General features: G+C 42.4%; 1 protein-coding gene across 4 annotated transcripts in view; it reads left to right on the forward strand.

The window, feature by feature from the left end:
* The window catches only part of RDX (radixin), a 36,589-nt gene extending 23,287 nt beyond the window's left edge, over window positions 1-13,302 (forward strand). For 3 of the 4 annotated variants that reach the window (XM_015852198.2, XM_015852199.2, XM_015852200.2), the window contains exons 10-15: window positions 325-455; window positions 2,546-2,706; window positions 3,401-3,493; window positions 4,091-4,333; window positions 5,266-5,426; window positions 12,611-13,302. In XM_015852198.2, coding sequence (XP_015707684.2) covers window positions 325-455; window positions 2,546-2,706; window positions 3,401-3,493; window positions 4,091-4,333; window positions 5,266-5,426; window positions 12,611-12,647 — 826 coding nt within the window. In that variant the 3' untranslated portion in view covers window positions 12,648-13,302. Of the gene's footprint in view, window positions 1-324; window positions 456-2,545; window positions 2,707-3,400; window positions 3,494-4,090; window positions 4,334-5,265; window positions 7,638-12,610 lie in introns of those variants that run through there. The other variant, XM_015852201.1, reaches the window with a different exon arrangement.
* The last annotated feature ends 1,813 nt before the right edge of the window (window positions 13,303-15,115 follow it).

Here is a 15,115-nt window from a genome sequence, read left to right on the forward strand (position 1 = left end):
TGTGTATTCAGAAAGCACAGTGACTATTTCTATCCTGGAACGGCAGTCGTGTGAAATGCAGCTATAATCTTAGCTTTACCTGGTTGGACCATAACCAAGGTTGCTAATTGGTTCTGTTCATAATTTCCTTTTAAGCACTATATTTTGAAATGGAGAAACTCAGTTACTATGTTTGAGTATGAGTTCAAAACATTGAAAATTAAGTATTCCTTTATTACTCGTGTAAACTGAAAACAAGTGCTACCAGAATCCAGAGTAGAATTTAACCTGCTTAATGTTTAAAAGAACAACAACAACAACAAAAAAGCCTTTTATTATTTTCAGGGCACAGCTTGAAAATGAGAAGAAGAAAAGGGAGATTGCAGAAAAGGAAAAGGAAAGAATAGAACGTGAAAAGGAAGAATTAATGGAACGCTTAAGACAAATTGAGGAACAAACAATGAAAGCTCAGAAAGGTGAGCCTCTCACTGCTCCTGGATTTGTTCTGTCTGATAACACTGCTTAGTTCATTTGGGTAGGGCAGTTCCACGGTCTGTGTTTGATTTTCTTTGTGGTGTTTTAGTTGTTTGCTTTTTTGACTTTTAATAGCAAGACAAGATAGTGGCGTTTATGCTTTAATTTCAGGAGAGCTGTTCTTTTCAGAGTTGAAAGTTGAGGTACGTGGGTAAGGGTTTTCATAATATAAAAATGATTTCTAATACAGCAGGAGTCTTAATTTCCATTTATAGAAAGGAAATAATACAGCATACAGTTTAACTCAGATTTTTTACATGTTTGACGTGCTGAAAATCTGAGGTTGGAGGAGGTAGGGGGACTACAATTACTCTGAACAATTCCTCCAGGATTTTGTTGAATTTAGCTTTTCATTTGGAAGTTCCTTATCCCTTTGTTTTCCTGTTCCCTTGTTGGTGCTGAGAACTTTAAAAATTTGAGTCTTAATGGGTTTTAGTGAGTAAACCATGTGTGGTCAGTAAACAGCTTTTATGTTGAGAAACCCTGTGCAGTCACTCCACTGCTTCTCCTCTCCTCTTATAGAATCATAGAATGGCCTGGGTTGAAAATGATCATCTAGTTTCAACCCCCCTGCTGTGTGCAGGGTTGCCAACCACCAGGCCAGGCTGCCCAGAGCCACATCCAGCCTGGCTCCAGGGATGGGGCACCCATAACCTGTTCGAGTGCATCACTACTCTCTGTGTGGAAAAACTTGCTCCTAATATCTAACCAGAACCTCCCATCTCAATTTAAAACCACTCCCCCTTGTCCTGTCGCTATTTTTCTTTTTAATTTTTTACTTCAGATTTGCATTGTATTCATAGAAGTTCCATTCTTCTCTCCTATTTGTAACCATTGGCTTCGAGCACGATAAAAACGATCACTGTCTGTAGCTGTGCAAATATGCCTACATTTTCTCTAGCTCTGCCTCCATAGTGCCCAATAAAATAAGGCTCTTGCTATGTTGAAGTTGTTAAGCATTTTATTTGGAAATACCTTCAGTCATAAGTCACTAGGACAGAAATGGTTCTTTTAATTTAACATCGCACTCTGAAGAAGATTGTTCTAAAGGAAAGTATATAAATATAAAGGTATTAAAAGGGGAAGGGGGAAATCATTTCTCAATTCTGAACAAAGTCTCTTGTATTCTGGCTTTCATAGGGAATATAGTCTATCTGATGTAGTATGTAATACATGTTTCTGGCCTTTTTAGCATTCTTTTATATGTGGATTCATGTTTACATAAACGGTGCCTCTGTTCTGTAGATTATGCGGTAGCTTAGTATTCTCCATCTTCACAGGGAGGTTTTGTCCGTTCAAATAGTGTTTTTAAACATTGGTGCATTTGATTTAGTTTTGTGGGTGCTGCAGTTGTACAACTTGCCCTACTTGTACTGCAGTGCCCCTGATTTTGGCCTTCAAATTTTGATCATTAAAAACAATTTCCTGTTCAATTCTGCCCTCAAAATTACAATACTGGTAGATTGTTTCCTCTTAGCTCCCTTATGTCAGGGTTCTGCCCTTTTGCTTGCAGTATTTTCCTAACCAGGCAGCTAGGCGACTGTTATCCCTTCCCCTTGATTTCAGTTTTTCCTGCTTGCACTTTCTGGAAGTCTGTTTTCTGACCTCTCCAATGGATCTCAGGTCATTTTGCTGGAAGTGCATGTCTAAAATGTCAGCTGCATTTAAAATACTGTTGTAAAGCATTTCAGTGGAGTAAGTCTTTGGCTTTTTTGTTGGAACAGGATGATTTCATGTATGTGAAAACATGTCTGTAGTGATTGGTGTGTGTTTATCAATCTGTCTGTTTTTTATCAGGAAGCTGATAACTTTCTGCAACTCTGAGCTGTGAAGTGAAATATATCCGAAGTGTGTGTTTAAAAAAAAAAAAGCTATACGTGGAGTGCATCATCAGGGGATGTGATGGCAGTTCTTGGTTTAAGTCAGGCTCACTTTAGGCTGTCTTGTAAAGCTTTGTTGTAACTGTTACCTGTGTTACATATGAGTAAGAATTAAATAAGGATATATTGGCTGCAAACTATCCCTTTGGCAGAGCTGGAGGAACAGACCAGAAGAGCTCTAGAACTGGATCAGGAGAGAAAACGAGCGAAAGAAGAAGCAGAGCGCCTGGAAAAGGAACGCCGAGCAGCTGAGGAAGCTAAAGCTGCTCTAGCCAAACAGGCAGCTGATCAAATGAAGAACCAGGAGCAGCTAGTAAGAGCCTTTAATCTTGCATTGAAACAAATGGAAAGTCATTATTGAAATTTACATTGGAGTTTTGGTTACACCTATTTTGTAGGATGAGCAAGTATGTGAAATACCCCATGCTTTGTTACAGGTTGTTGTGGGACTTAAAAAAACAAAAAACAAAAAACAAAAAAAAAACCTTCTTAGGTTTTTCTCTGTTTAGAGCATTATCTTCTTGCAATCTGTGCTAGATGATTTCTTATTGAAGAACTGCACGTGGTAAATGAGAAGGGAATGAAAATTTTATAGGAAAATATTTCTCAACTGTAAAACAGCTCTTGGTACTCTTTAAACAGCAATGCTTGAGGCAAGATTTATCTTAACAGTACTGAGATTATCATCTAAAGTCATCAGATTTTTGTTGAGACTGTTAGAGCTGTATTAAGCTGAAGCGGTGCCAAATGGTAATTTGTAACTGCAGGTCTTTATTTCTCAGCAAGTTTGGAAGTGCAGAAGATAGATGATTCCCCATCCCAGACAGTCTCCTATCAGGCAAAAATACCGATTCTCTCCATCTGTGATGAATGTTTAAAATTTCTATTTTTAATAAGCAGAGCAGTGATGAATGATAAATGACTCTCTTCAAAGGCTCTGCTCTCTTCCACTGCAGAGCTGAAGTGGTGTTGAACTAAAACTTCTGTTTTGTTTGTTTTTGTTTTAGGCAGCAGAACTTGCTGAATTCACTGCCAAGATTGCACTTCTGGAGGAGGCCAAGAAAAAAAAAGAGGAGGAGGCCTCAGAATGGCAGCACAAAGTAATTAACTCGTGTTTGTGGGAAGTCAGACCTTAAGAGAAACTAAGGGAGATAAGTGCAGAAATACCTGTGGAATTCCATGTCATTGGGTCTCTTACTCCCTTCAGGCTTCAGAGAAGCCTTGTTTATTTATTTATTTTTAGAGGGTTTTCTCCTTTTTTTTTTAAATTTTTTTATTTTTATGAAACCACTTTGCACTTACATTTAACTCATAGACTGGAGAGGGGGAATTCTTATCACAAATATATGATCAGAGATTTAAAATGGCTTTCTTATGTGGGGTGGTAGACTGAAGCTTTGTGCTTGAAAAGAAACACATTGAAAGGGAGGTGTAAATAAAATAATAAAAAGTCATGATTGGAGGTGAAAAGATGGATCAGAATTAGAACAAAGGCACGTGAAATGTCACTAGTCTACAATTTATAGCAAAATTCTCAGCTCTACTGGGGCCACACTTGGGGTACTGTACTTAGTTCTGTGCTGATGAAGGAACTGGGGCATCTCTCCTGGGAGGAGAGATTTCACAATTGGTTCTTGTGAATTTTAAACTAGTTTAAATCAATTTAAATAATGCTAAGTCTTGTTTACTGTATTTAGGCTTTTGCAGCCCAGGAGGACTTAGAAAAGACCAAAGAAGAACTGAAATCTGTGATGTCTGCTCCTCCTCCGCCTCCTCCCCCACCAGTTATTCCTCCAACAGAGAATGAACACGATGAACATGATGAAAACAATGCTGAAGCCAGTGCAGAACTGTCTTCTGATGGTGTCATGAATCACAGGAGTGAGGAGGAACGGGTAACAGAAACACAGAAAAATGAACGTGTTAAGAAACAGCTCCAGGTAATGAAGATGTATAGTTGTATTGACATAATTCAGGCCTTGGGTTTTCATTCTTTATTTTTAAAAGGTCTCACTGAAGCGTTGGTGTGCCAAGGAAGTACCCTTCCTATCAACTACTGGGTTTATTAAACAGCCAGTATCATTCATAGTGTTACAAAGCAGAATAAATGGAAAGATGAGATGCAAGATTATGCTTTGTAGCTTAGAAGTATAACAATGTTGTCACGTTGGACAGTGAAGTTTTCAAGTAATTGTATAATGGCTGGGATGTGGAATGTTGGAACGTAATACTTTTGTTTTGAGTCCTGAAATCTATTAATTAGTATGAACAGATGCTTGCTTAATAGTATTTGGGTTTATTTGCTGCTGCTCAGAGGCATCATAAAAGTAGAGACGGAAATATTCCCCGTGAGGATGAATCTTATTTCCCTGAAAGAGCATTTCCTCTTAGATCTGTCTTATCTCTCAAAGTATAATAACAGTTTGCCATGTTATGAAATATCTGTTTGGGAAGGAAATGGAAAGTTGTTGCTTTTTCTGGCAGCAATGTTTTAATAGCGTGATTCTGTAATGCATCTTCTCTGCTTGCCCAGTCATTGGCAGAATCAGGGAGATGAGTGTGCTATCTTTGGTCAAGCAGAAATAGAAATAACGTAATTTTCCTGTTTTATCTTGCTGGTCCCCCTGTTCTTGGATGTTAGGTTGCAAGGTTGGGTTTTTTTTGTTTGATACTCATGTATTTATAAGGAAGGAATCTTGTGCTGTCGTTGTCTTTGTTCTACAGTCTTTTTTGATAGACCTCACAGATTTAGGTACTGAACAGTACAGACAGCATTTTGTTGGTTGACAGGAGTCCCTATCCAAGCTGCAGGTTAGGTATTATCATAAAAAGATTAGTTAAAGCACTTAAATCCAAATATTTTATTCAACAGGCTTTAAGTTCTGAGTTGGCCCAAGCCAGAGATGAAACCAAGAAAACACAAAATGATGTCCTTCATGCTGAGAATGTTAAAGCAGGCCGTGATAAGTACAAGACTCTTCGACAAATCCGACAAGGCAATACAAAGCAGCGTATTGATGAGTTTGAAGCAATGTGAGAGCTGTTATTTTGCATATATGTTCCTCATAAAGCTGAACCACCAACAGAGAAAAAAGCAGGCCTTTGCAGATTTGATGGATTGCACCCCACTTTGCCAAAGCACTTAATACCAGTTTGACTACAGAGGTTAAAGACAAATCTGGGGGAAGCTATTCAACAGTAAGGCAGTCTGTCATCCCTAGCTTTGCAGGGGGAGGGTGTGGAGAATAATAGCAATTTTTTTTCCCTATCATGTCTTCAGATTTGTTGCTTTGTAGTTTTTTTTCTTTGAAAACTGATGTGAAGTGTACGATGATTGACAAGTGTACAGATTGCTGAAACATTAACAAAGAATAAAGGAGCTGAACCGAAACTGGATAGGTACTATTTCAGGATGATGAGGTTTAACATTAAACTTTTCAACGTAGCTGCACCATGAGGAGTTTGATATCACTGACTTTCAGTTTCTTTTATTTTTTCCCTCCCGAATGAAATTCTTCGGTGTTTCATGTCCTGTCATCATTGATGGTTTTCTTTGCCTACCTGTTCACAAAGGTCTGGATGGCAGGTGGTGGTTCCAGATGTTTTTCTAAATGGAACGCTACCTGTAGGCAGCACACGGCTGCTGATAGGCTGGAATATGTATTGCTTTTCCCTAGGTGATTTTTTTTTTTTTAGATGCACAAAGTGTTTAAATGCAACCAAATGCAAAAACAACAACAAAAAGCTTTGTATGCTATTTGCTTGTAATTATTTTATTTGCAGTAGGGAGACCCTGGACCTTTCTGGCAAGGGAGCATATGAAAACATCAGTCCCAGGGAGGGGACAGTATCCTACCTCACTACTACATACATGATGACTGGTCCTTCAAACACCATGAAAAAGCTCTGTCACTGTGTAATAATATCATCAGTGCTAGGAGCCCTTGCTCCTAGGGTTTTCTTTGACATGGAGATGGATTTGTAGTGCTAAATGCTGTTTAACTGCCTTTTGTTGAGTTTAAATTGTATCAGCATCTTGTGGGTTTTTTTAAAGCTGTAACCTGTCACTGGTATATTATCTTCTGGGAGGGGTGTAGGAAGTGCATATGAGTTAATTCGGTGTTGGATTTCCAAATACAAAATGAAAGTTCCCAGAATTGGAGTTAGAAGTATTTATAGCTTCAGTTTTGAGTGAAGCTAGCGTCGTAACTGTCGTATCTGATGTCAGATCATGAAGTCCTTTCCTTCTTGAAAAGGAGGTTTGCTCCTTTTTTCCTCTTTTTTTTTTTTTATTTGAGAAATTCTAGGAAATGAACTTGAGAAATATCTTTGCAGTTAATGTGCAGTTGTTCCTTCTGTTAGAGTACCTTAGTAAATACCTACAATGGAAGAACCCTGCTTTCTCTGAGGATGGTTCAGCTCTTTTCTGTTTGATATTATGCACTCATAAATTTACACTTATCTATTAAAATTTGCCATTTTATTAAACACTGTTTTTCATGCACAATAGGTTTAATTTTCTTATGAACAGTCCAACTAAGTTTGTTTTATTTTGCAGAGTCAAAGGTTGGCTATGTGGGGTGACACCACGAGATTACAATAAAAAAACATGCATATATCTTTGGTTTGTGGGGCTAAACATATCCCGTTAACCTGGAAGACTGGCGTGCAGGTGGTGCACGCGACCTTCAGAATGCTGCTTGGTGGAGGCTGGTGTTTCTACCTGCAGCGCATTGTAAGGGTAGTCACTGTTTGATGTGAGCGAATTCCTGCAGTGTTGGGGTGATTTGCCATAGCAGGTGAAATACTGAGCTTCCACTGAGCCCTCGTTTTGCCCTGGGAAGTGTGCACTAACATTGATATATCGGTTTCAGCATCGGGGGGAAAAATAACAGGAAAGTTTGCTGTTCATAAACCTACGGTGTATAGAGTAGGGCTAAATGGATTAGATCCATTTATAAAGCTGTGTGATGATATTTTTTTTTCCTAAAAACAACCAGGAACAACCATTTGTAATCCGGATTCTCACAGTGAACAAAGTGGTTATAGCTGCTGTCTCCAGCGGCTGGGAGCGCTTACTGGGGCAGGAATACTAAGAGTACATTGAATGACTATTTGGTGAAGTAATTTTCCACATGCTTTTTCCTTTAGCATCCTGTTTTGTGTTGTACAATTAAGCTACAATTACATCTACTATTTTGGATAACATTCGTTGGTTAACAATAAAGAGATACAGTAAATTTCTCTGAGGTCCACTGTTGTTATTTAATGCACTTCTTTTTCCCCCCAAACAGCTTTGCTAACTGTATTAAGCTTTTTCCAGAGCAGCATAGCAGTGTTGGTCATCAGCTTTTTGTCTCACAGGTTGGTCAAATTGAAACATAAAATAAGACTGTTGGATTGTATCCCTATTGAATGGCGTTCTGCCTGTGAAATGGGCACATACAGCTGGGAGGGAGAGCTGCTGGTTGTTGAGTCAAAACAAGATCTGAATTATCGGAGCAAATGGGTTCTGTTGAAGAGTAATTTGGCCATTTAAGAGCTATATGAGTAATGTAAGAAATTTCAGTCACTGCCTACGCATTGCTTAGCCCCAGGGTAAATTAAGTGTAATTATAGGTCAATGTCTTGTCTTAAACACAAAGGAACTTCTTTTTATATGACTTTACACATTATAGTAAACAGTGCTTTCAAATATACACGGGGCCTGCATTCTTTGCAATGTCAGGTTTGTGTTTTCTCATCCCTTTGGTGCACTAACAGAAGGGCAGAAACAGTTCATTATAAAGAGTGCAGATTACTCTGCTAAGCAGCTCTCACCTGAATTAGACCTCCTTTCAGGTGACATTTTATTCCATCTTGTATTTACCCTTGCGCTCAAACGCAAGCACGTAACCCTTTTTATTACTCTATGTAGTAGAACTGTTACGATAAATTAAAGTGCTTGATGCATTTAATTGTGCTTGGTATTTTTATGCTTCCTTCTTGGAGCCCCTTCTGCTGAATCCTTAGGTCTGAGTTTCTCATCTGTTGGCTTCTGCATGGGGACGTAACTTAAGGATAATGTGCTTGGAAGGGGAGGTGTGTGCTCTGAGAGCGTTTCTTCAAGTGTGCTCTTGAGGGGGAGAGAAAACATAGAGCAGAGCTACTATTTACGGGCCACATTAATAACATCTCTTCCTTTTGAAAGCGAGCTTCTATACAAAGCATGATTTTCTGCCTTTATGTGTGGAAAATATGGAAATACCCTCAGTTCTCTCTAACCACTGAGTTTGTTTCAAGAACTGGGGGCCTTAACAGAGATGAGAGCTGTGGGATGAGGTGGTTGATGGCTGGCATTCGTAAGTGCTTTCTGTGCAGAAATACCAACACAAATAAAATGTCTTCCTTTCAAAAGAGTCTGACACAAAGTTCACTTTAACTGTAGAAATTGCCTGGTAGTGTAATGTATTTGGATAAGATTTTTTAGGAAGATGTGGTCAATAGTAATGGAATAATGGACATAACCTTTTTGACTCTGTCTGTGTTAGAGGTGCAGAGGATCTTAGAGAAGCTTTGACTTGCAAAGTCCCCCAAAACAATAATATATCCTCCCTTCAGAACTCCTGAGCACCACATTTCTTGTTAGTAAGTGACTCCCGTACTTACAGCAGTGCCTGCAGTATTACAGGCGTTCAGGAGGAGGTCGCTTATGCCCACATAACTCATAGCAAGGCAGAGTTAGCAAAGGAATGGAATGTCTGGAACCACTGGGATTCCATAAGGGGCTTCTGTTGGTGTTTGTAAGTAACCTGTCAGTTTCTGTTCACAGCAGTAGGCTTTAGGCAGCAGAAGAAACAAAGGGAGGTGGAAATGCACATCAAAGGAGATGGCCTGATTGATGCAAACGTTTCTAAGCAGGTGTGCGTAACAGTTTAAGTTCCGTGTGCTCTGTGGATAAGTGGATCGGGTGAAAAGGCATCAGGTTCAGAGGTGGGACAGCTACACGTTCTTGTTTGTTTGTTTAAAACTATCCTGTTTACACCAGAGGGCTTGCTGTTGTCTGAATAATTTCTGAAGGCCTATAGGATGCCTGCCCAGCACTGAGAGATCTCAGAGTTCTTTAGAACGTTGTGTACCCAGCCTGGCCACTGTATAGCTGGTTAAGCTTCAGCAGAAGACATGCTCTGCAGTCTGCTGACTTTGCCTTCGAGCACTTTATTTCACAGCACGTGCTGTGTGCACACACTGTTCTCACTGCCCCGCTGCTCGTCCCAGCAGTGTGAATCCCACATGTCACTGTGCAGAGCAGTGATCTCATGACAGGCTCTGAGACCACATATGAGATCACAGAGAGTTCTGTTTCTCAGCTCTGCATCTCCCTGTTGCCTCAGCTTTCATACTTCCTAATCACCCCCATTTCTTCACCAAATTTGGTACAAGATTTATCATCTTTTTACATAACATCAATAGTTTCCTGCTAAACTGAGCTTCCACTAGAAGGTTGATTTCTGTCAGTTTCCTTAAAGCATGTTATCTTGATGAGTAGAAATAGTTTAGGTTTACTTTATCTAAGCAACACTACTAATTAATTAATCTATGAATATGGTAATTGCAGTCCTATTGCCAGAGCAAGGCTCATTTGCATCAGGACTGAAGCTGAAAACTTCTATGGTGAGTGCACTTGGATCTTCGGTGCAGGAAGAACTATGGTTGGGTTGTGATTGGACCTGATGATCTTTAAGTTCTTTTCCAACCTGAGTAATTCTATGATTCTGAGTCTAGAATGTGTAGGTAAAAAGCATCCAGAGAGCACGGACTGGTCTGTCCTGCCTTCTTCTTCATTACTGGGAATGAATTAATTTGGATTAGGGATGGGAAAGCAGGATTGTTCACACATAGAGAAGTTCTGAAATAGAAACATGTATGTTGTTAATCTGCACCTCTCCTTTGCTTCCTGTAATTGATAGTTCTTCAGTTTAATTCACGTTTTAAATTCCCGGATCTCTTGTGAGCAGTACTTCCAAATGCCAGTTACACTTCTCTGCATCATTATAAACTCAGCTCTTTCTTCTTTTGCCTTTAGGATCTTACATGATTGTTTTTTGCAAAGCACTGTAGCCCAGAGTTCTTAAATGCTCCTTCAATGGAGGCATTCAAGGCCAGGCTGGATGTGGCTCTGGGCAGCCTGGTCTGATGGTTGGCAGCCCTGCACATAGCAGAAGGGTTGAATCCAGATGCTCATTGTGGTCCTTTTCAACTCAGGCTGTTCTATGATCTGTGCTGAGCCCTGGTGAGGCTGCATCTCAAGTATTGTGTTCAGTTTTTGTCTCCTCACTACAAGAAAGACACTGAGGCCCTGGAATGTGCCCAGAGAAGGGCAATGAGACTGGTGAGGGGTCTGGAGCACAAGTCTTATGAGGAGCAGCTCAGGGAGCTGGGATTGTTTAGTCCAGAGAAGAGGCTCAGGGGAGACCTCATTACACTCCTGAAGGGAGATTGCAATGAAGAGGGGTTTGGCCTCTTCTCCCAGACAACAAACAGGACCTGAGGAAATGGCTGCAAATTGTGCCAGAGAAGGTTTAAATTGGACATACGAAAGAGCTTTTTCTCTCAGAGAGTGGTCAGGCACTGGAATGGCTGCCCAGGGAGGTGGTGGAGTCACCATCCCTAGTAGCGTTCAAGAGGCATCTGGATGAAGAGCTCTGAGATCTAGTTTAGTGGTTTGCTGTAGCTACAGTACTGGGAGGATGGTTGGACTGGGTGATCTTGTAGGTCCTTTCCAACCTTGTGATTCTATGATTCTATCCAGCACCTGGGAGAGGAAATCTAGTTCTGATGAATAGCTCATCTGTGTGGCTGGGCTATGCAAGGGAAAGGGCTGTAATAGAATCATGGAATATCCGGAGTTGGAAGGGACCCTTAGGAATCATTAAGTCTAACCCCTCGCTCCTTACAGCACCACCCAAAAATCAAATTGTGTCTGAAAGTGCTGTCCAAACATTCCCTGAGCTCCAGCAGCTCAGGGCCGTGCCCTGCTGGGCTGCCTGTCCTATGCCCTAATGAATCCTATGCCCACCGTCCTCGGGGGCAGACCCTTTCCCTGATATCCATCCTGGGTAGGATGGGTGAGTGTTCATACAGCAGGGCAGCCAGGCATCGGCTGAAGGCTGAAATCGCCGCATCCCTCCTCAGTGGTGGCACAAAGCTGTGCTTTGCCTGAGGTGCTGCCCTTGCTTTGCTATCAACTAATGGAAGGAGCTGTTTTTGCAATAGGTAGTGCTGTAGGGAATAGTACTTGCACCTGACTGAACTTGGTAATTTGTGTATTTGTAAGTGTTTATATGTTCATATATAATGATGAAACTAAAGGTTTCTAACAGGGTACGTGGCATCAGGCCTTCTCATGGCTGTACTATAGTGAAGTATACAAGTATGCAAGTTCTGTAGTTTTTGTATGAATTTTGGTCTTGAGTAGGTGTAAAAAATGAAGCTTTTCAAAGCTAACAGCTCTTAAAAACACAGCTTGAAGTATTACTGTGTGCAGAGGGAGTACGGTTCAGTTTTGCCCTTGATGTAAAAATGAGGTTTACCTCCCTGTTTGTTCTCGTCCTCCTGAAAAGCCATTTTCCACAGAGCTCACACAGCCAGCAGCACCTGCGCGGCACTGCTGGAGTAGTTGTGGCTGTGACTGAACCTTCTGCAGATGTGTGCTTTGCGTTGGGTGTTTCTGCACAGCACGCCTTTTAAGCCGCCTGTGGAAGCAGTTCTAACTTTCTATCCTATAGTTGTCACAGCTGTGATGTGCTGTCTGTGTTAGTGAACTAATGTTGTGGAGCTGCCCCGGGTGGGTGTTAGGGTACGTAACGGTAATGGGAACGTTTGCTATTGAGACTCTACTGGTGCATACAAAGAAATGTCTCTGACAGGTGGTTGTTGAACAAAGTTGGACTTGCTTTTCATGCTGAAATTGGGTATAGTCAGGTTCTCCATGTTCCTGCCGAGGACTTGGCTACAGGAACAATGCCTTTCCTCAGCCTTTCTTTGCCGATGCTCCCTCGTTCTGCTCACATCTTTGAAACAAAATCCATTCAGCCACCAAATGTGGGGATGTGCTAATGCAGGGCAGCTACAGGGAGCGAAGCGTAGCTCTGTTGATGTTGCTGCATATTTCTATTTCTTGCTTTTGCTTCTATCTTTGCTAAATCTGCTTGATTTCTCTGTGTCTTTCTGTGCAGGTTACAAAAGTACGATCTCTTGCAACCCTTAGGATAGGAACGAGGTAGAGATCAGCAGAAGACCTGGGGTCTGCCAAGGCCTGCTGTCGCGCCTCTAAATCTGGACAGTTTTCAGCACTTTACCTTAGGTGCTGCCTGGTCCACAAAGACTTTTCGGGACGGACCAGGAAGCGCTATTCCAACATCTCGTTAATGTTTGGTTCTCTCATGCTCTCTCCAAATCTTTCCTTTGTTGTCTTTTCCTGAGAGAAAATGAGCTCTTAGAATTACTGAAGTTGTTTTCCCCCGTAAAACAGGAGCTTATTCTGATGTATTAATCTTTAACATGTGATGGAACGTGTTAGAGTGAGCGGCGATGTGACCCTGCCAAGTGTTGGGGAACTTGAAGGCTTTGACCACTGTGTGGGAAGCCTGACTATATCCAGCCTGGGTAGAGCGGAATGAAGGTAGATACTTTCCAAGTTTTATTGGTTTTCTACAACATTTCTAATAGCCTCGATGATGCAGGTATACTGTCAGGTATTTTTTAATGTAAAACTACCGATTTGCTATGTCTGTACATACATTTCCAGTGTAAGAACCTGTTGCTATCTGCCTTTTGTACGCTATTAGAACGTGCATACTGTGTATACGTAACTGCAATGAGTTGTGCACCCTGCACAAAAGCCTGAATAAATGGGTTTTAATGTTAATCTGAAGAATCACTATTCATTTGATGGTCGGTCTTGCTAACGGTCAGATGGTAAAGATTCCATTTCTCGGAGGACTTTTGTTGGTGCTGCCCACCTGTGACTGAGTTAGTGCCCATGAACACTGCAGTCAGATAAGCCATGGAGCCGAGGTTTGCAAAGAATAAATTGTTCCTGAAGGAGAAGCAGCCTGCTCGGAGAGCTTGTTTACTTCATTTCTAACCGTGAGAGGTAAGGAGGCACTTCCATGCAAATATGTCTGCAAAACGCTCTTGAGGGTTTTATTTACTGCTGCGTTGCCTTTGCTCATCCCTGCTGCCCACAATGGTTTTATTGGTTTTGTTGTCAGTGCCTCTGGTGACGACCGTGGGAGGTTGGCCATAGGGGTGAGTAAGAAGGATTTCACCTTGGAGAGGGCAGGACTGACTTCAGGTTGGGTGTGAGGGGAAATTTCTTCTCACAAAGAGTGGTGATGCAGCGGCACAGGCTGCCCAGGGAGGTGGTGCAGTCACCGTCCTTGGGGGGGTTCAGGAAACGTGTGGATGTGGCACTGAGGGACGTGGTCAGTGGGCACGGTGGGGGTGGGTTGGGGTTGGACTGGATGATCTTAGTGGTCTTTTCCAACCTGAATGATTCTGACATTCTGTTCTAACAAACTGAACCTCCATTCTGAAATTAGCAGGAAGTAGAACCTGGTTTGTACTGAAGAAATATGAATTGAATCCCATGGCCTTTGTGTGGCACAGGAAGGCCGGGTGGCCGCGCACAGGCCTGGCCGCAACCCAGGGCAGTTCTCCCTCCTGGGCGTATCAGGTCACCAGCAGGCAGCAGCAGCCCTGGGTCAGCCCCGCAATCGGGGGATCTCTGTAACGTGAGCCCGGTCGACGTAAAAACCTGCTGCTAACACTGATCACCATCTCCTTGTCTCCTGCTCCTGTTGCCCGCGCTTCACTGGTTCATGTAAATTAATAGCGGCGTTTAATTTCCATTGTACCCACCTGCTGCTCTTGGCACATCTGTCTGTGAGGGGAGGGGAAGAAGGGCCGATGGCGGCACCACCTGGCTCTGACAGCCCTCAGCCCCTGGGACAACGGCTCCCACCTGGGGCTGGCTGTGGGCCTGGGGCTGCCATAGGGGTGGGGGGTGATCCATCAGTGGGTGCAGATGCAGCCATTGCTGCCCCGTGCTTGGGCATGGCCTTACAGGAGAACCCGTGTGATATTAGAAGAGTTACTGGGATGCAGCCTTGTCTGCTTTTGGGCTTTCAGCTCCAACATGGCGGCCCTTCAGCTCCAGCTTAATATCTCTGTGGCCACTGAGAGCTGCTGAGATCCCTGACAGGCTCTTTTTAAAGACATCATGAGATATGTTTTTAGCCTGACCATGTGTTCTCTGTGGTAGGCTTCCCAAGCTTGCTTTGCAGGATGCAAACAGGCAAATCCCCGTGGGAGTGAGCACCTGCCATCCTGCCTGACCCATCTGCTGGGCCTTGATATTCCAGCTTCACTCCAGCGTCTCCCATTGCCCTGAAAGGAGGCAAACGCACAGTGTGCTCATCCAGTGTGCAGCCAGTGCATGTGGCTGTGCAGAGTGCTTGCATCAAGTGAATATCAGTGGGCATTGCTTAAGGGCAATGCTATATTGGTTTTCAGGCTAACAGCCCTCTCACCAAGGAAAAGGACTGGAAGGAGCCCATTAAATATTACTTACTGCCTTGTAAACGAACTGACGCTCTGTAACCATTGCACATGTTTCAACCTCTCAGCTGTGGCACTGTTGGGTGAGTTGACTCAATGGGAGCCGCTGTGCTGTGCAG

Source organism: Coturnix japonica, chromosome 1, assembly GCF_001577835.2.
Source record: "Coturnix japonica isolate 7356 chromosome 1, Coturnix japonica 2.1, whole genome shotgun sequence".
Lineage (NCBI taxonomy): Eukaryota > Metazoa > Chordata > Aves > Galliformes > Phasianidae > Coturnix > Coturnix japonica.